The following is a 25,556-nucleotide window of genomic DNA, read 5'->3' on the forward strand; positions in this document are numbered from 1 at the left end:
CCTTTTGTAAATCCCCAAGTTAAACTATTAGCTGAGAAAAAACTGGGAATGTGTATCATTTAAGATGCATAGACACCAGAGAAATATGTCCTGTGTTTGATACCCAGGACAGGTAGAGGGTTAAGAAGAGAAATACAGATGATTGTTTGAATAAACACCAGTATAATTCAGCTAATATGTTTTATCAATGCCTGAAAGATTCTCAGAACAGTGAGATAATGAACTAGATACATTAAAGCATTCAGTCCAGCATTCTGTTGTCTCTCCCATCCTTTTCTTTTTTTTTTCTTTTCTTTACTTGTTTCAGTCATTTGACTGGCCATGCTGGAGCACCGCTTTTAGTCGATTAAATCGACCCCAGGACTTATTCTTTGTAAGCCTAGTACTTATTCTATCAGTATCTTTTGCCGAACCGCGAAGTTACAAGGACGTAAACACACCTCCATCGGTTGTCAAGCAATGTTGGGGGAGACAAACACAGACATGCAAACATACACACACACACACACACACACACACACACACACACACACATATATATATAAGATTGACCAGTGACTGGTCTGTCAATATGCTAGAAGAAGCTCACTTAAAAAATTCTCAAATACGGATTCAGCGGAGCAAAAACAGGCGGGCTAGACCAGTGAAAATTGTACATACCTCGATTATCTGCAGACTATAGTTTCAAAATCAATACTTCCAAAATAAAAGTATCTATTTATCATCAGTACAGATTGCCGATATTCTTATAATCGAACAGAATCTCGTGCTAGTTGTCTTCAACCAGTGAAAACGTGCACGTGATTCTATCCATTCTAAAGATTAAAATTCAAAAGTCTAGCATATTAACAGACCGGTCACTGGTCAATTTTATATACACAAGTACTATAATCTTTTTAGGATCTCGAAAAAAGTTTTTTCATGAACCTTCTGATTCTTTTAATGTGCTAGTTTCCTGGTATTAAATTGATATTAATTAATATCGAATTTTTACCATATTATGTTAATTATATATATATATATATATATATATATATATATATATATATATATATATATATATACATATACATATATATACGATGGGCTTCTTTCAGTTTCCGTCTACCAAATCCACTCACAAGGCTTTGGTCGGCCCGAGGCTATAGTAGAAGACACTTGCCCAAGTTGCCACGCAGTGAGAATGAACCCAGAACCATGTGGTTGGTAAGCAAGCTACTTACCACACAGCCACTCCTGCGCCTCCTCATCATTTTCTTTTAATATTGATTTCTTTTGATGGGGCACAGGATCAAATGGAGAAAGATAACATAGATTAGATTGTTCCAAGTTACATTACTTGTACTTTATTTTATCAACCCCAAAAGGAAGAAAAATACAGGTGACTCTAACACGATTTGAACTCAGACACTAAACATATTGCCAAGCATTTAGTCTGGCTCAAGTGTTTCTGGCAACCTGCTAGCTTTAAGAATTGTAATAATATTGAAAACAAGATAGTGGGGCACTTCATAATTAATACAACTCTCAGTTTGTAAAAATATCTTAGAAGGAGTTATCCATGTAACAGACCCTTAAAAAAAATAGAAGCAAAAAACTAAAAATCAGTGGAGCAAAGTCAAAATTTAGAAATAAAATTCATGTTTGAAATGTGAAACTTTTGGCTGAAATCATGAAATTTTGTCATGTAAGGAAATTCTACTCTTGAACAAATGCTTTTATTATGAAAGAACCTAATTATCTTCCATAATGGAAACTAGTAACCGTTCTCTCTCTCTCTCTCAGAATGTAGAATATGAATATCTGATATCATTAAATATTGATTGTAACAGACAAAGATAAAAATTTCTCTCATTTTTGAACAGGAGTTGAGAACTCCTCTGTGGACAAAATTTTACTTGCTATTGAATATGAAACCACCCACTGTTAAAGTCTCTGAAGACCCAAATGAAAAAAAATGGTTTATCTTTTGAGACTAAAGATATAAATTAATATAAGTGGTATAGAAAGTGGTGAGCTGGCAGAATTGTTAGCATGCCAATATTTACCTATCTTTTATCTTTTTCAAGGAGTGGGTATGTGGTAAGTAGGTTGCTTACCAACCACATGGTTCCGGGTTCAGTCCCACTGCGTGGCACCTTGGGCAAGTGTCTTCTACTATAGCCTCGGGCAGACCAAAGCCTTGTGAGTGGATTTGGTAGATGGAAACTGAAAGAAGCCCATCGTATATATGTCTATATATATACGATGGGCTATATATATATATATATATATATATATATATAGTCAATCCAAACATGAATAAGCAATAAAAAACACGAAAAAACAACAACGCAAGGGCGTGGAATAAGTACAGTGTTATTGGACACTCAGGAAAGGAAAGGAAAGAAAAGAAAAAGGATTCACATTTCGAGTGGAGCTCTTCATCAGAAATATAGGAAAAGTTCGAAGAAGGGAAGGCAGAAAAAGAAAATCACCACGCGGTCACACATATGTATATATATATATATATATATATATATATATATATATATATATATATGTATGTATGTGTGTGTATATGTCTGTGTGTCTGTGTTTGTCCCCCAACATTGCTTGACAACTGATGTTGGTGTGTTTACATCCCCGTAACTTATCAGTTCGACATAAGTGACTGATAGAGTAAGTACTAGGCTTACAAAGAATCAGTCCTGGGGTGCTCCAGCATGGCCGCATTCAAATGACTGAAACAAGTAAAAGAGTATGCCAGGTGAAATGCTTAGTGGCATTTTGTCCGTCTTCAAGTTCTGAGTTCAAATTCCACTGAGGTCGATTTTGCCTTTCATCCCTTCAGGGTCGATAAAATAAGTACCAGTTAAGTACTGGGGTCGATATAATCGACTTAGCCCCTTCCCTGAAACTGCTGGCTTTGTGCCAGAATTTGAACCAATGTAACTAGTATAGCTATGAATTTTTTAAATTAAATATTCTTTACTTATCTCAGCACATATTCCCCCTTAGTACTATAAAGTTTCCTCTACTCTGGTCTAAGGCATTTTCTGTATTTTGAAAGTAAACTGGTAACAGAACATGATAGAATGACAACAATATTTACCTATCTTTTATCTTTTTCAGTCATTAGACTGCAAATAGTATTTAGTGTTTTTATTATTTTAAGCCTGATACTTATTCTATTAGTGTCTTTTATTGAACTGCTAAGTTACAAGGATGTAAACAACCAATACCAGTTGGCAAGCAGTTGGGAAACAAATCCAGAGACCTGCATACACACACACACACACATGACGAGTTTCCATACAGTTTCCTTCTACCAAATTCACTCACAAGGCAGTGGTTTGGCCTAGGGCTATAGTAGAAGATGTTTGCCTAAGATGTTATGCACTGGTATTGAACCTGAAACCATGTGGTTGCAAAACAAACTTCTTAACCATACAGCCATACCTGTACCTATATGCAAACTAATCTGACATTGCATACAATAATTAGTTTTGGATACAAAATCCTACTATCAATAATATTCACTTTCATATTTATATGACTGCATTTTATGAAGTATCTTTCCCTTCCTAGAATTTTGAAGTAAATGGAAATTTCACAAAATCCTGAAAATATCAAGAAAAATCATACCCTAGTAATAAAAATTGATCTGGACTATTAACCTCATTTTAGTGTTCTATTTCACAGAGTGCCTTGATTGATGTATTTTCCAATCATTTGAAATTACTTAATTGTTTGACCACAGCCTTTGGGCTAAAACGTATAAAAGAATAAAAGAGTAAAAGAATATATCTTCTCATGATAAAACTGAACAGTTCTATTTTTTGTGCAGTGAAATTGTAGTTAATAGCAACTGAGACTCTGTAATAAAGATTTTTATTTTCAATCTCAGTTAGTTGGGTAATTATATATAAATGGAAATGTTTTGTATATAAAACAGTCATGATGAGGTTTTATGTGTCCTATTAATGTTACCCTCACCAGTAACGACACATTTCAGAAATATAAACTTAATTTTTTTTTTTTTTTTAACTTCTGTTTAATGACAGAATAAATAGCCAGATAAGATAGTGTTTCTCAACCATTTTTTAGCTGTGGACCCTTTTTTTCCTATTTTACGTGGGTGGACCCTCATAGCCATACAATGTTTAAAGAAATCTTTTTATATTTTTATAATTAAATATTAGGAACTGTATAAAAGAAATTAAGTTTGTTTGTGTATTGTAGAAGTATAACATAATTTTTAACGAATAAAGTCTTATATAGGCCCTGGTTAAGAACCACTGCTCGAAACAATGATTCTTCCACTTACAAAATGAACCTCTCTGCCTTATAAAAATGTCATTCTGTCACGAAATGACTGGCAGGAAAAAAAAAATGGGCTCCATTAAGTATCTCGAATTATTTATTTTAGTTTAGTTAGTCTTAGTTCAAATATCACTGGGGTCAGCTTAGCATTCTGTCCTTTTGAGAGTTTTGTTAAAAATGAATATGTACTGGGATCAATTGAGTTAACTATAGGCCTCTTAATATCATCTAATGCACATTAATTCTTATTTCGAAGAAAATGACATAAAGATCCTATTCTTAAAAAAAATTCACTCAAGTTACTTATTTGTGATCTGAAGATTTAGATTCGATTATGATTTGGTATCCGGATGCTTTATATAATATTGTTTTGTACTTTTTTTCATTGTAGATGTTCTACAGATGATGGGCCGTGCTGGAAGACCTCAATTCGATGCTCAAGGTACTGCTGTGATATTGGTTCATGACATAAAGAAACATTTTTACAAAAGGTTTTTGTATGAACCCTTTCCTGTTGAATCAAAGTAAGTAATTATACCTTATTATCAAACACCAAATAATCTATTTTTCCTATCATCATCATCAAATGTCCATTTTTCCACGTTTGCATGGGTCAGATGGAATTTGTTGAGGCAGATTTCCTATGGCCAGATGCCCTTCTTGTCACCAACTCTCACCTATTTCCCACCAAGGTAATATTTTCCTTTGGAAGACCGGAAGTAAACAACATTCTTGTATGATGACGATGCTCATTTACAATCATAGCATGATGTTAAGGCAAGGGTACGCACACACACACACACATCTGACAGGCTTCTTGCAGTTTCCGTCTACCAGTTCCACTTATAAAGCCTGGAGTTACAGTAGAAAACACTTGCCGAAATGGTCACTGCAATGGAACTGAGTGCAAGACCTCATGGTTTGAAAGCAAGCTTACTAACTACACAGGCATGCCTGTGCCTATATAAATATATTAAAACACATAAGTAGGTTAGAAAATTGGATAGGTGGATAGACAGATGGATGAACACAGAATCTCTTCAATAGCTATGTGACTAGCACACTTTTAGTCAGTTTTTCTCTTGGTTTCAGATATCTACAGCTACTTTATTGACCCTGCAATAGAAAATGTGTGGTACAGATAGGATTTTACTTATTACAAATTTTATATTCATCTCAAGTGTTCCAAATACTAAGATAAAGAAGAGAAAGTTAATGACAGAGCCTTGGTGGACACTATCTGAACTTTAACATATTGACTGAATGTTTTGCCTTCACTAATTTTAGTTGTTTCCTTACATCCACACACAGCTTCTCACTAGTCAATTATTTACACCTATATTTTATCGACATTCATTTATCAATAAAAATCCAAAGGAGTGCAGGAGGATATTTATTAAAGATTAATGTCAACAATTTCTTACCATATTCATAGTATTTTATGTTCCTCTGGCTGGATAATCTTCAGACGTTGAATCTCACAGAGGTGACGACAAGTGATTGAGACTTTTGGTGATTTGCTGTGCTTGAGAAGACATATCAAGCTAACTACAGAAATTGTAGTTATGGCCAGTGCCAGTGACACATGAAAGACACCCATGCCAGTGACACGCTGGCATTAAGAAGGGATCCAACCATAGAAACCAAGCCAAAACAGACTGGGGCCTGGTGCAGTTCTCCCGCTTACCCGTTCCAGTCAAACTATCTTACCCATGTCAGCATGGAAAGTAGATGCTAAATGATGGCGTCATCGATGTTTCCACTTTTCTCCAGTTTCAGCTTTACTTTCTGCCACTTTCACTGCTATTAGTTTTAATTCTCATTTTATTTCACCAACCCTTGTCTTTGTTGGTGTCAAAACAGTGGTTCTATGCCAGTTACAGAGTACAATAAAAATGACACAGTTTGTTGGTGTTAAAGAATGGAGTCAACAGATTGATGTTCAAAATATCAAACTTTTCCACTCTTCTTGGCAACCAAACTTACTGACACCTTCAAATTCTCTTTGATTTTATTACTGTTGTTGCCAACATACTGTTGCCAATTTCCTTGATTCCTCTATTCTTACTAAATATAATATTTCTCTTTGTCATTTAGTTAGTTAAATAATCAAATGTTATCTGTAGAAAATAATCATGTATTTTTAAAATTATTATTATGGTCAGTGAAATGAAAATATTATCTTTATAGTTTTATGTCCACCTTTCCAGTGACATAACTAGAGTGTGTGCCACTTAAGGTACCCCTTGATTTTGCCTCCCCTTCCCTGTGGGACTCCAAACCTATAGAGGCTTATACAGAAGACCCACAACTGTCACTCCACCCCACTGAAGCGTCATCTCTCACCTATGCTGCTCCTCTTTCCATGTTGTTATAAATCAGAAAATTTTTTCTGAGATTGTGTTTTATAGACAGATGCTCTTCTTGTTGCTAGCCCTTTTTACATCACCTCTTAAGATACTCAAGAACATGGTATCCCTGTTTTGAAACTGTGATACCACATAAGGTAGAAGAGAAAAAGGAAGTTTTTTTTTTGTTTTTTTTTTCGAAGTATCATTTTCTTCATCTGTGATTGAAAGCAATAAATATGTTTTTATTTGATGATTGTGAACTCTGAAAACAGTCAAATTTATCCCGTCTGTATTTATGGCTGAGATTCTTTCAGGTTTGTTTATCCTTCATCTACCTATAGTCTCTAAAATATATGCATGTAATAAATGAGTTGGGGTTTAACAATTGGTTTGACTGTGATCCTTTGGAAAAAATCAATATTAATCTTTGTTTTAATAGAACCTTCTTGTGAAAGCTATCCCAGTATCAGGACCATTGTATCATGGAACCATTCAACTTCTGATTTATCCTAGCTTGTTATTACTTTTTTTTTTTTTTTTTTTTTTCTTCACAAACTATGAGTAAGTTTCTGCTTGATTGCACAAGCTGCCAGATATAGCAACCAAATTTTCCTTAAATTACACTCTACTGCCTTCAGAAATTTGGTGTCTTAGGTACATTGTCTGCAAAAAAAACCCAGAAAAAATTAAAACGACTGATTAATCGCTGCCAGAATGCCTCTGGTCATTGGCCTGTCTTCTGCTTGATTGGAGCTATCCTAAGCTAAACAACTAAATTTTTATAATCACGCTTATCTAGCTTAACAAATTATCAAAAGACTACAATAAATTAGTATCATAGAAGTATAGATATTGTAGTATGTCTGATCTTTATTAAATATACATTTGATTTATCTTTTGTGTAGAGAAAAACAAACAGAGTTATGTTGTTTCTTTACACCCTGTTGACTGTTATTCCTTTCATTGTAGCCATAAGCAGAATAATTACAAATTGCTGCAACTTAGCTTCATTTTCTATCCTCTTCACTCTATTTCCCCATCTCTCAACAGTTCTTTTCTCTTTCTTGTCAACATCATCATTATCTATCTTATGCTAGTTGTCGTTCCTTTGATCTTTATGGAAGCTAAAATTGACAGCATATTTCTTTCTTCTTGTCCTTTAGTTTATTTGTTCCATTATTGAATTCTGAGCAACATTTCTTCTCTCCTTCACCGTTGTTCGTCTACTTTATAGCTGCTTCTCTTTTACTAACTTCCTTATTTAGATGTTTAGAAAACACAAACACACACACACGCTCTCTCTCTCTCTCTCTCTCCCCCTCTATCTATCTCAGATACACACACAACTTATTTTATAAATACCTCATTTCTGCTGATTTAACTTGATTTTCTGAAACAACTACTCTCTTTTTTTACTTATAAAGTCTAAAGGAAGGGGCATAGCCCATGAACTTTGCAGACCCTTCAAGACTGGTGAAGTTGATATTGTTTATGTTCTATTTAAGCTTTGCAGATCAACACTTGCAGGGAAGATATGAGCTGGAAAGAGGTTTCACAGGGATAATGTTCAGGGGAGAAAGGACTGGCCATAATGATTAACACAAGGCTAAGTGGGTTGGACATACCAAGAGTAGCAACAGGTGGGAAGATGAGTGGAGCAGGGGTACCTGGGTGGTGGAGGTATGAAACTAATCAGCTATGAGGAGCAGGGGCCATTATGGTGACAATAGAAAAGACAGAGCAAGCAGTCAATATGCCTGTGACCCAAAGGTTGGTGTGTGTCTGTTGATGATTGAATGCTAATTAATTGAATGGCCCTTCTTTGTTTGTGTAGCAGCAACACTATCCCAGATATGACAGCAGTATTCTATTGTGGGTTTCACTTGAGTCTCATAGAATATCAGTAGTTGTTAGGGGCTGATATACAATTTTTGGCTCTTAAGTTTTTTTTTTTTTCGTTCAAAGAAAGAAAGTCGTGACTTCACCAGAGGATGTTCTCAAGGTCTCCATTTATGGAATTGATGCAAGTTTGGCATATGTTTCTGCGTTACATGTTGTAGTGAACTGTCATCATCTGCATAAGAGTGAGCTTTGTAGATATGTTGGCAAGTAGGTCTGTGATGAAAAGAAGAGAGTTGGGGACAAAACTGAACCATAGGGAACACTAGAGTTGATTGAAAGTAAGACTGAAAGAGCCCCATCAGCACATACCCATTACGGTGCAGTTAGATAAAAAAAAAGTATCAGTGTAAGAGATGAGAGATAGGTGGAGCCCTTAGATGGAAAGTTTCTATTGGAGATTTGCATGCCAGATATAGTTGAAGATTTTGCTCATATCTAAGGTGGTACCATTACTTTTTTCAGGCTCCTGTAAAGCAAGAGCTCACTGTTATGTGAATTAAGAGAGTAGGTTTCCAGTGGAGCTAACTCTGCAGAAGCCATGCTGATGGTCACTGAGGAGAGACAGAAAAACTTAAGGTGTCAGAGAAAGTTATTAGTTACTTTCTTCATTACCCTAGAGAGCCAAAAGACAATTGTTGGCTGAGTCAGAAGGGTTACCTGTCTTTCAGATGAGACACACTTCCAAATGTCAGAGTATATCCATACAGTGAGTGAGTGATTAAAGAGATTAGTGATTATAGGAGCAAGTTCTGGAGTGCAGTGCGTGAGTGTAATGGAGTGGACATTGTTGGAAGTAAATGAAGTTATTTCCTCACTTGGGGAGCCTAGTGGAGTGGAATGGCATATATTTGGAGGGCATTGGCAAAGGATATATATTGTGGAGTTGGATACAAAAGCAGCCAGCAAAGATGGAGGCTTTCTCCATGTGGGCACTAATTACAGAGCCACCATTGTTTAAATGAGGAGAGAAAGAAGATTCCAGAGTTAACTTCTTACAATTAACTTCTATATATTAAGTGTCTAAATGTTGTAGATAATGTCTAAGTATTGTTGATAAGATCATTTAATTTTCAGACTATTAACAAGAAAATTTTTCTCAGTATTGACATCTAGACTATATTTCAATCTTTGATTGCCATCACTTTTAAATCTACAAATAGACACCAGAGTTCAAACCAATTAAAACGGAGGTTAGATGTAATTATTGAAAAATCTTTCATCTTCAAAGATGTTGTTAACGGTTTTCTTTTTTTAATTAATTTACTTAAAAATTAAATAAGAATAATATTGATGGAAAAATTGAGTATTTTTATTTGTGTCAGAGATACCCTAATGTTTTAATGTATATGTAATTATCAAGTTAAAAAGAATTCTTTTTATTTATAAAAAAAAAAGGTATTGTTTTAAAATTTCAGTAATGTTTCAATATCATTTCATTTTATTTCAGTCTGTTGTCTGTCCTAGCAGATCACATGAATGCTGAAATTGTCTCAGGAACTGTCAATTCAAAACAAGATGCTATGGATTACATCACTTGGACATATTTTTTCCGTCGACTTGTAATGAATCCCAGGTAAGTAATTATTTTAAACAATTTTTAGTTTCTTTTTAAATTATGAAATACTAGATAATATTTAGGAAATGTTAAAATTTGATCAAAATTTTTGGCCATGTTTTGTTTTTTGTTTTTGTCTAGCTTAAGCTATTTAACTTCCAGTTTAAATTCTCCATGACAGATGATCTTTAGTTTATTAGAATTACAGGAGTATATTTCAGTTTAACCTTTTAGCATTTAAACCAGGGTCATTCCATGTCAAATCACCCCTCAGACTCCCCTAAAAAATATTCATACTAGCTCCTGTACCTATATGATGGAAAAATATCAAGTATTAGATCAATTCCTTTGATGGTTGTGTAATTGTAGGCCTTTATAATATTAATTAATTTTACATTTTTTGGTGAATGAGTCTCTCAGACCAACTTGAGACAGCCATTTTCCCTCTAATATGGCAAGCACAACTTTGAAATCATGTGTTTGGGGCTAACTTTTTTCTGTAGAGTTCAAATATCTTATCAAATCATGTGTATCTTGTATATTTTTCCATCTACAGGTCTCTGAAAATTGCCAAGAATTAAACATACAGCAAATGTATGCCTCTTTTAGGTATTTTTATCTCAATAAGTACACTAGATAAAGCAACCACATTATTTTCCCCTGTTATTTAGCATATAGTAGACCATTTCTGAGCAGTAACCATGTTAGTTACTATTACGGGAGTGTCAGAATAATTTTTTGAAATATGTGTGATTTCAAAATTTCTCAAAAATCGTCCATTTTGATGCCCTTGGTTGACCATGTGGCCAGTTCACTATCATTTTTTAAATTTTTCCCATGCATTCTTATATTTCTGAAGATGATGTGACAGAAATTTGGTTTTGTTGTTGAGCTTCTTTTCAGAGTTGTAAATTTTTAGAAATTCAGTTGTCAGCACTTTGTACACGATCAACTTATTTATAAAGCATGGATATAAAACAGCATATTATCCATCAGTGGATGTTTATTTATACTATATATATATATGTATAATATTGGTTTCAAATTTTGGCACAAGGCCAACAATTTTGGGGGAGGGGGTAAGCCGATTACATCAACCCCAGTACTCAACTGGTACTTATTTTATCAACCTGAAAGGATGGAAGGCAAAGTCGAACTCAAAACATAAAGACGGATGATATACCGCTGAACATTTTGCCAAGTGTGCTTACGATTCTGCCTGCTTGGCGCCTAAAACTCGGAGTTTTATCATGGCTACAGAATAATTGTCACATATTATTTTCAGATAAATTCCTCTATTTACATAATATCAAGGTCTCTTTCTTTTGTTGTCTTACCATTTCTATCAATATATATATATATATATATATATATATATATATATATAGATAGATACATAGATAGATAGATAGATAGGAGTGGCTGTGTGGTAAGTAGCTTTCTTACGAACCACATGGTCCCGGGTTCAGTCCCATTGCAACTTGGGCAAGTGTCTTCTACTATAGCTTCGGGCCGACCAAATCCTTGTGAGTGGATTTGGTAGACGGAAACTGAAAGAAGCCCGTCGTATATATGTATATATATATATAGGTATGTGTATATGTTTGTGTGTCTATGTTTGTCCCCCCAACATCGCTTGACAACCGATGCTGGTGTGTTCACGTCCCTGTAACTTAGTGGTTCGGCGAAACAGACCGATAGAATAAGTACTAGGCTTACAAAGAATAAGTCCTGTGGTCGATTTGCTCGACTAAAGGCGGTGCTCCAGCATGGCCACAGTCAAATGGCTGAAACAAGTAAAAGAGTAAAAGAATACATTTATATATATATATATGTATATATATATATATATATATTTCTATATATATTTATATATATATATATATATATATGTATGTATGTATATTATATATATGTCAATGGCACCTGTGACCAGCATCGCCTTCCTGGCACTTGTGCCGGATGGCACATGTAAAGACATTCGAGCGAGATTGTTGCCAGTGCTGCCGAACTGGCTCCTGTGCAGGTGGCATGTAAAATTCACCATTTTGAGCGTGGCCGTTGCCAGTACCGCCTGACTGGTCTTCGTGCCGGTGGCACGGAAAAGCACCGACTACACTCTCGGAGTGGTTGGCGTTAGGAAGGGCATCCAGCTGTAGAAACTCTGCCAAATCAGCTTGGTGCCTGGTGTAGCCATCTGGTTTCACCAGTCCTCAGTCAAATCGTCCAACCAATGCTAGCATGGAAAGCAGACGTTAAACGATGATGATGGTATATATATATATATATTTTTAAATTTATTAATAAGGGTAGAAATTGATATTAATCAATTAAAACCAGTAGTCTAGCATATTAAAAAAATTTGAAGATTAAAATTATATTACATACAAAAATAAGAGGAATGACCATGTTGTGTCACTAAATTTTTATTGAGAACATATTTTTCGACCCCAGGATTTATTCTTTGTCAGCCTAGTACTTACTCTATCGGTCTCTTTTGCCAAACCGCTCAGTTACAGGGACGTAAGCACACCAGCATCGGTTGTCAAGTGATGTTGGTGGGGGGGACAAACATAGACATAGAAACATATACACACACACATATATACGATAGTTTTCTTTCAGTTTCCTTAAACCAAATCCACTCACAAGGCTATATAAGACACTTGCCCAAGGTGCCACGCAGTGGGACTGTACCTGGAACCATGTGGTTCGTAAGCAAGCCACTCCTACGCCTATATATTTATTGAAAAAGAAATGATTCTCTGATTTTTCTGCTCTCACTAACTAGCATTGTCTACTGTACTAAGCTGGTCGTTTGGCTTTTCAACACTAGACCGGTTTGCAAATTTTCAGCAACTCCTCAGCTGTTTTTTTCAAGGAGTTAATTAGGAAATTGCTACCGACTTTTAATATTTGGTTATAAATAACTTTAAATTATCTCAAAATTCCTTGGACGTAATTTCTCTAAAGGGCAGATAAAAGAAACAGTAGAGAGTTATTGCCCTTAGACAAAGCAGTCGGTTGCCGAATGAACTAAATTAGATGTAATCTTTATCAAAAATAATTTTATACCATTTATATTTGAATCATTTTAAATATGAAACTAGACTCTTAATTTCATTTAAAACGATATATGTATATGTTTACATTAGCACACCTTTCTGATTAGCAATTATTGGCACTGCAAGCAGGTATCCTGTTATATTTTAACACGAATATCAAAGAATCTTACAGATCAAAATTGACTCTACAAGCCTTTATCTAGAATTCCTGAAAGTTGAATTGAGAGCCAGAAACTAATTTGGTTAATCTGAGTAACTAAGAATTTAGTATGGCCATTATATATTCAAACAAATTGTGTAAAACTTCATGTATGATAATGTGCTTAAAACATTTGATATTACTTTAAGCACTCCAATTGGAGTTTTGATTTTATACAATATTCAATTTGGACTTTTCTGCTCCACCCCCAATTAGTTTCTCATGTTGATGTCATCCAAGCCTACTTTGTAGCTTCGTACTAGTTCCATCCCTATAGTCTGTATGTTATTCCTTCCAACATCTAAATTATAGTGTTTAAAAAAAAATTTGTCATAGTACATTGCTCGGCTGAAACTGGCTCTGTAATACAAATGTCTTGTTTGCATAAGTTTTGAATTAAAATCTTCCACCAAACCTTAGTCACAATTTATGTTCCTAAAACTAAGCTGAATGATAATTAAGTTATTTTACTAAATTCTTTGTTATATTTAAAATTAATTGAAATAAATACAGTAACAAAAGGGTTAACATTCCTTTACCTGCCTGTGTAAGACTGCCACCTGTTTTGCAATATATAAAGTGTAAACTGGTGTTAAGTACCGAATTGAATTTTGCTTTGTATATTCCTTCATATGTAACATTCACATCTTGTTGATGTGGATGTTATGAAAAGCTTCACTTTTCTTTTATTCTTTACGTTACAAAATATAAACATAACAAGAGTAGAAATATTTGGAGAATTTTATTTATAAAAGTGCAAAAATAGGTATTTTTAAATATGTTCCAGTAATTGATATAAACTAAAAAATAAATAAACTTTACAATTGACAAAAGAAATTCAACTGATTTTTTTGAAGAGATCCCCAAATATTTGAATCTTAAACATATAATAGTGTGACATGAAGGAAAAAATGAAAAAGATATTAAATATTGCCACTATCCCATCAAATTGTTTTTTTTTTACAAAAAAAAAAAAATTCTACATAATATTCAGTTTCTTATTAAGTTGTAATCTGAATACAAAATCAAATTCATAAATTAGTACAAAAGTTTCTAAGAAGAGAAAGTTAGAAAAGGCTAGTAATTGTCACTAGCCTTTTTACCAGTCTTGAAAAGTGTACATTACTTAATAAGGGATGGGGAAATGCAAATAAAAAGGGATATGTCCTAGCTGATAAGCCTAAAGCAGCAGAACAGTTGATCAAAGTACTCGTCAATCCCTTAAGCCAAACTCAAGCAGATGATGATATGAAGTGGAATGCCACTTATGAAGAAATATCACAGATACACAACTGTTAATGGATTTGGGATTGCAGGTTTAGAGGACAGAAATTTTGACAAATAAATCTAATTAAGACAAAGAAACGACAATAAAGAGGATGACAAATGTCCAGATACTTGAATACTGTTAGTATTTTGTTTCAAGTTTTCTGTGAATAAAAATGACTAGGTTCACTCACAAAATTCCACCGCTAATGATAGCTTTTGAAAAAAAGAAAGAAAATGGGGGGGGGAAAAAAAGGGAGAGTTTCAATATTAATGTTCTATTATATACAAGAATGTCTTCTCTATCTCCCATCCGAACCCACAGAAACAGTATACAAAATTTTGGAAAAGAAAAAAAAAAACAGTATAAATACAAACACATTACAAAATATAAAATGAATTAGTATAAACATCAAAGAGCAAGAATAAATATAGTTGTATGAAGACAGTTGTTGAACATTCCCCATGCTTGACAGTCCTCATCACAACCATGTTGCCTCTTTCATACAGATTTACTGTCATGGAATCTTTGTCATAGCCAACAACTGAAATAAATCCTTGGCTGTCACAGTCAACATCCTTCTGTATTAAAAATCTGTTTAATGAAAGTATCTTCACCTTCACACCAGCTTTTTGTCAAAGATGTTTTTACCACTTTACACCAACTCAATTCCTTCAGGTCTTTAACTGCCTGACTCTTTTGTCAGATCAATCATAGTTGTTTCATACCTTCATGGCATGTTAACTACCATTTCGTATCAGCTGAAATTTTTTTTTCATTCATTCATTCATTCTCAATTGCTTCAGTTTTTCACCAGCAAATTTCCCTTGAAGCCAGTTCATTTTTTCCATGTTATCTTACATGTCCAACAGATCCAAGGCATTTATTACAGTTTGATATTTCAAAGTTCATTACTTGGCCATATAAATAGCCTATGTGCCATATTTTTCAGTCTTAAATTTCTATATTTGATAGATTGCTAAGAGTTTGATTATGGCTTGCATTCTTTCGATCCTGATTTTGTACAATGAAATTGCTGTAGACTTTTTGTCGTTTCTTTTTAATCTGAAAATAAAAAGTTAAAAAACATGAACTGGCAGGAAAGAAACGCCACTGATACATACAAATACTCTTACAGTACTAGTTTTGTTTCCTTCATAAACAAATCCATCTTAGAGTGGTGTGGTAGTTAGTTTCTTATATAAACATACTTTTCCATGCTTACATGAATTGTAGAAAATATACATTGGTGTGGGATCACACCCTTGATGGAAATGGCCCAGCTCAGTATGTAGGAAAAGTGCAGTTAGAAATTATGGGTCATAATTATGCAGAGAATATGTGAAGACTAGAAAAAATTAAACTAGGATGCTCCACTGAATGTGCAATGTCAGTATGCATTTACAACACAATCAAATGTAGTGTTCAAGAAAGAAGACTGTACTGGTATGGTCATGTGATGAGCATGGATGAGGACAGCTCTATAAAGAAATGCTGATCAGTAAATGTGGGTGAAACATGAAAAAGAGGGAGAGCAGGAAGACACGGGACAAAAGTAGTGAAGACTGATCTCAAAATGTTGAACCTCACAGGAAATGCTTGACAATTTGCTGTTCATCTTATTGAAAGTGAGGCCCTAAAAATCATTGTCTATACATTCACTGGGCCCTATTCTCAGTTTGTCCCCATCAAGCCTTCCTCATCTTCCTAATACCCATCCATCCATAGCACTGTCCAACTGCTGTAACCGGGTGAGTATAAGCCGCACGTAATTCATCTCTACTTTGTACTACCAGTTACCTCCCTTCTTCCTGGAACCACTTCCTTTTACAATCCATCCCTCATTCTGAATATCATCTCTTCCCCCCTTCATTTTCCACACCTCACTTATCTTGCCGTACCTCATCTTATCTGCTATCATTCTCGACACCCTCTCATATTTGCTGTCAACTTACCAACCCCTATAGTCATCTAAATACCCCTGACATCCCTCCATGTCACCCCACCTTGCACATCATCTTCCTATTTTGTAATCTATCTACAGGTATAGTTTACTACCACCTTCCACCTCTTTCCTGAACCACTATTTTTTTTTACATACTCCATTCACCACCTCTCTCTAACCATCTATTGCTCTCCTTTAATGAACTCATCCACCCACCTTTCCCAATCCTTTGTATTATATACAGTGCTTGTATTTTGAGAGTACATTGACACTTCGTCACTTCTTTCCAGCTACTCTTATCTATTGTTATATAATACAGGGCAGCCATGTGTCTCCTCTATAGCACTTGGGCCTGTCCCTCTATCATACTTTAACTGCAATACCTGGCATAAAGCAACCTTTCTCTCTACAACCCCATTCAGCTGAGTGGGGGGGGGGTTGTGTATTACTTGGTGACTTGACTTGTGCCACTGTTACAAAAAAAGCACCCAGTATACTCTATAAAGTGGATGGTATTAAAAAGTGTATCCAGTTGTGGAAACCATGCCCAAACAGATACTGGAGCTCAGCAGTCTTGACTCACTGGATCCTGTCAAACTACCCAACACATGCCAGCATGGAACACCAACATTAAATGATGACGATTTTAGTGCTTTTCTCTCATTCCTAACAAGACTATTATGTGTGTTGTGTGAACAAAAGTGGATTGAGAGAAACTGCATGGAAGCTCATTGTATATACAATTCGAAAAGGTCTGACTGTCACATTAATTCTACTTGAAAACTTACATCAAGTACATATGGCTGTGGATACTCAGCTACTTACATGTTAATTCAATGAATGTGGTAGTTCATTTATTCAACAACTAAGTATTGATTTCATATTTTGGCACAAGGCCAGTAATCTCAGAGGAGCAGTTAAGTTGATTACATCGACCCCAATGCTCAACTGATACTTTATCAACCCCGAAGGGATAAAAGACAAAATACCACTAAGCATTTTGCCTGGTGTGCTGACAATTCTGCCAGCTTGGCACCTTAAAAACAACTAAAATATTAATGCTTAGAAATTTTGACCAAGATCCATTTATTTACACACACACACACACACACACACACACACACACATGCAACTATTACTGATTGAAAAGTATACTTACTTGTATTTTGAATACCAGGAATATAAGGAATGTAATTAAAATAAAGAGAAGTGTGCCTATAACACCAGCTGTTGCAGCAACTGTTAGAAAGAAAAAGAAAATATAATTAACCCACTGAATTTGAATTCTTTTAATATTATTAATTGCTATTCTACATAAACATTCTTGATATTGATCTTCAGTGTTCAAACTTTTATTTTATTTTTTTTTTATTAAAAATTTCAAAAAGAAGAATGGATATTTACCGAAAATAACCGAATTGTTTACTTGCGGCTTTGGATCACTTTGATAGTGTTGATAGTTTTTAACAGTTGGATTTTCTGCTACTTTGGTGTTGCGTTCTGATGCTATTAACTTAGGGCTGACAGGTCTCTCTGTTGTAGGATATTTTTTAGTTGGTTCTTTTGGAACTGGTGTACTTGCTAGTGGGGGGATAGCTATTTGAAATAAATATATAAAGCTTAATCTTCTAAACAGTTTTAAAAGCCAATGAAAAATGAAAATATATCTATAGAATATTGTATCGGGCAATTTTTTTTTTTTCTTTTTTAATATTATAAGAACTTAAAAGCTTACCTTCGTAATAAAGCCAAAGTCCTTTGCGCTTGCCTGCGCTTGCCATTGTCAGTGTTAAGTTTAACTCGTTTTTAGACGTGGGAAAACTTTTTTCATTTACACTTCGGTTGCATATTGTTATGGTGTTAACTCCCAAATTCAGAAACAGATAATCTGTACAGTTTTTATTTCGTTCACCTTTTAGATCGAGATCAAGTATATATAATTGAATTTTCCTATGAGGTTCCACTCTAATGTTCAAACTGCACGTGAACCGACCTTGAACATTGTTAGGGTAGCGATCACTAGAAATGTATCCACTTTGATCAGTGAGCTGTTTGGTGTTACAAATCGTTCTGATTTCAGATCCTTTAAGAGGAAAAAAATAAGATAAAGTTTTAAAAATAATAATTACAGTAAACATAACAATTAAGTTACTGCAAATAAATCATTGTTTATATATCCGTCACAAAGAACCAGGCGTTTAATGAAGCGCGATTAAAATTAACACTAATCTATATAGAACAGTCCTTAGCTTTGGTAGGATAAATATTCAATAATTATTTCATTTTTTCATAAAGGATCTAATTTGCCTTAATCTGCTAATGCTAAGTTGCTTTCACTCTTATCAGTCCCAGAAATAAATGTTTTATAGATATATATATATATATATATAAACAAAACATCCCTATTGTTTTCACGTATCCAGAGAAGAGACAATGCTAGATTTTATCTCCTTTCCATTATCAGAAAGAAAGAAATGAATAGGTCTCGAATCTGAAGTAACCACGTTCTTATATTTATTATTTCCCATAAATACAGACCAACATGCGAGGATTTGAAAACTGCTACGATAGTTAGAATCAATTTCTTAAGTTAGTAGCAATTTAGTGGACAGCTTGTTTTAATTCGATAGCAATCGCAACATTGTATCATCAATAATAAATTTAACAAAAGTGATAGCTTATGTGAAAGGATCAGCAATAAAGTATTTATTTTACTCACGCTTTACACATTGGTATTCCACTTGAAAATAATTGAAGTCACATTTCTTTGTTCTTCGACCAGTTTCTCTCGTGGGTAAGTTAACACGACAGGACTCCCGACCCATGCAAGGGTAGTTTTGTTCCTCCTCATGTGTACAGTCATTCTCTTCGTAGCTGCAGGCTCCCCTGCTGCTGTGACCATAAAAACTCCTTAAAATGCGAACCATGTAACCGCTTGGACAAGTGGCGTTCAAAGAGTCCTTTTCGTCTTTAAAACAAGCGCTTACATTCAAACCTAGGAAATAATATTGGGTTTTATTTTGGTTGTGAAAGAGACGGCATTGTTACTTTTAAGAAGATCGAAATTAAATATTTGATTATAAACAGAGGTTAAAAATATGAAATTTTGTTTAGATTCTTATATCAGTAGAAGCTTAATGCAAAGCATTATATATATATATTTATAGATAAATAAAAATAATAAAAAAATATGAAGTGCAGCTGTCCCAAGCAGCTTTAATAAGAATTTAAGAAATAATTTTTCCTTTATGCCTGTGTGTGTGTACGAAATTTTTAAAAAATATATTTGCAATGCATAAACAACTCACCTGCTACAAGATGACAGATATCAAAATAAAGAAACACTGGAAACAGCACAATTGCCCAGCTAAATAATCTTGCCATGATTGCTAATTACTGCAGGAAAGGAAAAATAAAACAGAAAAAAAGGGAAGATTTTTTGAAAAATAATAATAACTCAATCCATTATTGAAACGCATCAGTCTCAATAATAGAGAAACAACAAGTACAAAGGGAAACTGCAAGTACAAAGAAAGAGAAGCTGGTGTAATAATAATAGTTAGCTATGTCTCACAGCTGGACTGACGAGAGCTAGTACTATAGAACGTACCTGGAACCGTTGTTCATATATAATACACCTGCTGAAAATTATATGTATCCTTTATATATCGGCTGAATTTCCCTCCAAAATATAGAAAGTCTACAAATATGAAACTAAATTCTCTAAGACTGCGACTTGCATAGAGTCAGGTTTCTGGAGCGTCGGCTTCTGGGGACAAAGAGCAGGAAGTGTACCATATGTGAGTGCTTAAGGGGGTTTAGAATATGTATCTTCGTAGAAAGAAGTTCATTGTGTTCAAATGTAAACAAAGTATTTTCATTGACTAATTACTCATCAAAGACACCACGTTATTTACACTGACGACCGTCACTCTCTCTGCTAGCAGGTGCCATCATACTATAGAAGGCAGGCTATTTCTGTTGATATCTCTCCTTCCTCTACCTCACAGTCTTCTCGTGCAGCTTGAGTTGATAGTGTGACCCGACATATGTTCGAGTTTGTTTTTGCTTTGTTTGTTGCTTTCTTTCTGTTTAGACTCAACCATTACTACTAAAAGGGGATTTCTTATGCTCCCATCCCTCAACTGAAGCTTTCTAGTACTGTGGATGCTGAAATTCCAGCATTTCCATTGTTGAGACAAAATATATAAATAAAAAAGCAAAGCATTGAATATCATTACAGTATGAAAACGCATTTATATTTACATAGCATTAAAATAATTTTTTTTTTAATTAAATTATTTGTAAAAATTATTTTAGTCGCATGTACCTTGATGTAATCACCAAATTTTGCAAAAGTGAGATAAGATAAATGTTTAAATCGGTTTGATAACTGAAAATTAGCAATATATTACAAATTGTTTTTATTCGTTAGCAACAGAGGGATTTTTTAAAATCTACCTCGCTACGATTGCCTACCTACCCGCCAGTAGAAAAATGGAATAGCTCTAGAAATTGTTCTTCCACCTGTCAGGCTGATTACTACGTATCATTGTTATGGAAATGAACGGTTTATACAGGTATTGTGTCGTCTCGCAGCGGTTGAATGATTAGTGAGTCTTTGGGGTCAGGAAGCAGTCAATGCAGACGCCTGAAGTCGACAGCCTGCCACACTTTAGGTTGAAGTGGTGTGGATAGGGGTAGTAGAAAAACAGAAAACCTTTTCTTTATCGGGCAACACCTGTCTTTCTAGTTGACAAACAATGAGCCTATCCCGACCTCGAGCGAGCAGGCGCGTGTCTGGCCTTACTTATCAACGATGAAGAAAGAAAGAAAAACGATCTTGTCTTTTTCATAAGTAAAGCCACTTGAGAAAGAAGACAAAAATGGAAGTGGAAGGGAGGGATTAGCGACCCTGGCGGGAAGTTAAGAGAATATTAAGACAGTGGCGTACGCCTGGCTGTAAGCCGCCACGTGCCAAGCTTACGACCTACTAGAACAAAATTTTCTCTAATCTTTCAATTTCTGTCGTTTCAAATGTCACCAAATCCGTCATTGGATTCAACTATTTGCGAGACTGACAAAATGTTGAAATTATATGCAAACACGTGTATATATTTTACGCTGCAAAAATGTTTATAATCACATAGTTATACTATTTTGGTTCAATGAAATTGGTAGTTTTTCCTAGATAAAATATATGTAACGCCAGGAACAAAGAAGTGTCTTCAATATGACGAGAGCAACAGACGGTTTCACATATACACACACACACACTGGGGCACCGCCTTGAAGAATTTTTAGTAGAATGAATCGACCCCAATATTTTTTAAAAGCCTGGCACTTATTATTGAGACTGTGCATTTGTTTAGTCTTTTATTTCGGTCATTGGATTGCGGCCATCCTGGAGCACCACCTCCACGGGTTTTAGTCGAATAAATCAACCCCAGTGCTTCTTTGTCTTTTTCAGTCTGGTAATTATTCTATTGGTATATTTTGCCGAACTGCTAAGTCACTGGCTCTTATACAAACCAACACTGGTTGTCAAACTGTGAGGGGTGGGGGACAAACATAGACACAAAGACACACACACACATTGGTTAGTCAGAGTTAAGACTTCATATCTATAGGGCTTAAATAGGAAAAGTGGACTTCAAATATACCACACTTGGAATACTTAAAAGTTACCATGCCACCCATCTATTTACCTTGTCAACTGCTGTTGAACAAAGAAAACAGTTTCTAGATTAGCCTTGAAATACATAGCACTTGTTGACTTCACAAGTGAGTGGTATATAAATGACCAGGAAGGGATAACTGAAACTCTATCACAAAGAAATAACTGCCCCCTAATCACTTTACAGAATGTAGTGGGTACATTCTGTGCAGTGATTAGCGTTAGGCAGGGCAACCAGCCCGAGAAACCATACCACAACAGACAATTGGAGCCTCGACTAGCTCCTGTCAAACCGTCCAACCCATGCCAGCATGAAAAACGGACATTAAATGTTGATGATGATAGATATGTAACTGGATGAATATTGACTCTCCTGAGTTCATCTGCCTTTTGATAGGTCTTATTTTTCATTCCACAGAATTGTCCAAAAGCCACCCTACTCACCAAGCTGGTTTGGTGATGTTACTGGCTGAGTCATAGATGACCTGACCATGCAACAGGTTCTACTGGGGGGTTACATGTTACCAGTAACCCTCAAGAGTGACTTCACACACACACCTTGTGTGTGTAGTTAGATATATGACTATTACTGTTGAGTTTAGTTCCACACAGATTATCATCATCCAGTCTGCCTCCAGTAAAGTGGTTTGGATACTACTATACTTAGTATTACTGGTTATGATACACAGAGCAAATGTAGGTGTGTGTGTGTGTGTGTGTATGTATGTATGTGTATAATATATATATATCAGCCATTTCACTATGTTGAACCATTAATTTCTACACATTTTTTCTCTCTCCGTTTTTTGTTTTTTTTTTTCTCCTTTCTGTCGAAGAGTGTAGGCTTGAAACAAAAGACTTTTGCATTCTTCCCAAGCATTAAACAAATATACCTGCTTGTTGTTCCTACACCTGTCTTCATCTTTTGTTTTCCATAAATTTGAACTATATGTATGTATGCGCCATGATAGATCACTAGCCGCTACACATTCTTTATTTTCTCTCCATTTCTTTCTGTGTTCATTTCTTTCGAAGAGCGTAGGCTCGAAACGTTAAAGACTTTCTCACTTCCCAAGCGTTAAACTAATACATCTGTTTGTTGTCTACACCACCTGTCTTCATCTTCTGTTTTTTTTTGTGAATTCTCCCTATATTTATATATATGTATATATATATATGTACATGTATGTATATATGTGTATATATATGTAATATATATTTGTGTGTATATATGTATATGTATATATTTATGTATATATATATGTGTGTGTGTTTGTATACATAGATATATATATGTATATATCAGTGACGACTCCAGCACTCGGGCTGTTAGGGCTTAGCCTGAGTTTAAATTTAGTAAAGTGAACATGCATTTGCAAGCCGATTTAATTTCTGCCAACACTGACTTCAAGTATGTAATTGTAGACAATAACCCAGGCTCCTTTTATTGAGTCTGATCACAGTTCATTTATTTTCCTTCAGCATCTGGTGGTCGTCTTAGAGGTGCCCTGTGTCAAAAAATATCATTCGTAGCAGATGTTCTCTCGACATCGCTCACACGTGTCTGACTCAGGCTCAGAAGTTACAGCCCGAGTTGTTATCTATAATCATAAAGATTAAAAGTAATTCAAACTCAGTGTTTTCTTGAAATAATATTTTTCTATAAAGATTAGGATTTAAATTCCAATCTATGAAAAGTTTCCATTCTACAATATTCTTAATTATCCAGCAACTTGGGCTAATACGAACGAGTCTAGTTGGTGAAAAGGACTAACTGACATCTCTTCTCAAGAGTACAGGCGACAGATTACTAATGTTTGTTGTGCACTCTGCTTTCATTATTTGATTGCTGTTATTCTGTGCATCTGTGTGTAAAGATGAGTTGTGTTTTGTATGGTTGCCTTATTTTTACCCTTAACTTAGAAATGGAAAAAGACATATTGCTGGATATAAAAAATAAGCCATTTGGGGCTAGAAATATTGCAGAAAAACGTGAGGCATTCTTTTATTAAAAGCAGCAAACTTGCTTACTGTTAAATTATCTGTGCATATGTAAGTCTACGGTGTGCATTACGTCTCTTACCTTCTTTCATACATGTATGTGTCTTATGTGAAATCTGTGATGAGCCCAAGTGATGCTGATGACCTGGAGTCGCCTCAGGTGTATATATATATGTACGAGATATTGAACGCTGTGAAATGGCGAAGCTGGACGGAGAAATAGTAGTTTCGTCTCGCCTTCATGCCGGCTGGGGTGAGAAAGGAATTAGTGACCACAGGTCACATGTGAGCAAAGAGGAGTGGTGGAGGAGGAAAAGGGAGGAAGTGGAACGAAGGTGAGCGATGAGAGACAGGAAGGAAGAGTAAGAGAGAGATATGTATAGCAGTGAAGGGGAGAAGCAAGGAGAACGAGAGGGGGGGGGGGGGGGATAGGTAAGAAGATAGATAGATAGATAGATAGACAGAGTCGCGTCAGAAATATAAAGTTGAAACTTACTTGCATGTTCGATAATATAATAATACAAATGATATATGAACATATGCATGTATACATACATATATGTACATACCTACATCTACATGTATATATAGATGCATATCCGGGTACAGGACATCAGAAAAGTGAACGGGGACATAAAAAACAAAAACGATACATACATACATATACAAACATGTATATAAATGTATATTGAAAGTAACTGAAATTGAAACCATATAATAGTGAAAGTATTAATAGAAATGTTACTGTTTCACTTTTGTCACATAATACAAAAACAGTGTAAGAGATAAGAGATTGCTCCAGGCTCGCATTAAGCAAGAAGTTGGAAATTTTTCTGCCCATGACACTGCATGGACCCTAAGTAAGGCATGAGTAAAATTTGAATGAGATCCATTGGGTAGTTCTCGAGTTTTAGTGATGCATACGTACAGACAGACACACATTCTCAGTTTTATATATATATATATATATATATATATATATATATATATATATATATATATATATATTTATATATATATATATGTGCGCGCATACACACACACACACACATCTCAGGCTTCATTCAGTTTCTATCAAAATCATTCCAGTATGGGGCTGGAACAGAAGATACTTGCTGAAGGTACTATGCAGTAGGCATGAACCCAGAACCACATGGTTGTGAATTGAACTTCCTGACCACATGCCCATCTCTCTCTCTCTCTCTTTGTCTCTCTCTCTCTCTCTCTCTTTCTCTCTCTCTCCCTCTCTCTCTCTCTCTCTCCCTCTCTCTCTCCCTCTCTCTCTCTTT

General features: G+C 35.0%; 2 protein-coding genes across 11 annotated transcripts in view; one reads left to right on the top strand and one right to left on the bottom strand.

Annotated features, from left to right (window-relative positions):
• Window positions 1–25,556, top strand: part of LOC106884418 (activating signal cointegrator 1 complex subunit 3) — a 491,782-nt gene that overhangs the window by 362,059 nt on the left and 104,167 nt on the right. For all 5 annotated transcript variants that reach the window (XM_052972249.2, XM_014935791.3, XM_014935790.3 and 2 more), the window contains 2 exons: window positions 4,697–4,829; window positions 10,006–10,131. In XM_052972249.2, coding sequence (XP_052828209.1) covers window positions 4,697–4,829; window positions 10,006–10,131 — 259 coding nt within the window. The remainder of the gene's footprint in view (window positions 1–4,696; window positions 4,830–10,005; window positions 10,132–25,556) is intronic.
• The window catches only part of LOC106884421 (uncharacterized), a 35,824-nt gene continuing 24,370 nt past the window's right edge, over window positions 14,103–25,556 (bottom strand). For 3 of the 6 annotated variants that reach the window (XM_089362053.1, XM_014935794.3, XM_052972289.2), the window contains exons 2-7: window positions 19,898–19,985; window positions 19,309–19,584; window positions 18,325–18,672; window positions 17,994–18,185; window positions 17,749–17,828; window positions 14,103–15,709 (exon numbers count right to left, since the gene is read on the bottom strand). In XM_089362053.1, the coding sequence (XP_089218179.1) occupies window positions 15,599–15,709; window positions 17,749–17,828; window positions 17,994–18,185; window positions 18,325–18,672; window positions 19,309–19,584; window positions 19,898–19,973 (1,083 nt within the window). In that variant the 5' untranslated portion in view covers window positions 19,974–19,985 and the 3' untranslated portion in view covers window positions 14,103–15,598. Of the gene's footprint in view, window positions 15,710–17,748; window positions 17,829–17,993; window positions 18,186–18,324; window positions 18,673–19,308; window positions 19,585–19,897; window positions 19,986–20,199; window positions 20,634–20,919; window positions 21,881–25,556 lie in introns of those variants that run through there. The other 3 variants (XM_014935795.3, XM_052972296.2, XM_014935793.3) reach the window with 3 other exon arrangements.

The sequence above is a fragment of the Octopus bimaculoides genome, chromosome 1 (assembly GCF_046866305.1).
Source record: "Octopus bimaculoides isolate indiv1 chromosome 1, ASM4686630v1, whole genome shotgun sequence".
Lineage (NCBI taxonomy): Eukaryota > Metazoa > Mollusca > Cephalopoda > Octopoda > Octopodidae > Octopus > Octopus bimaculoides.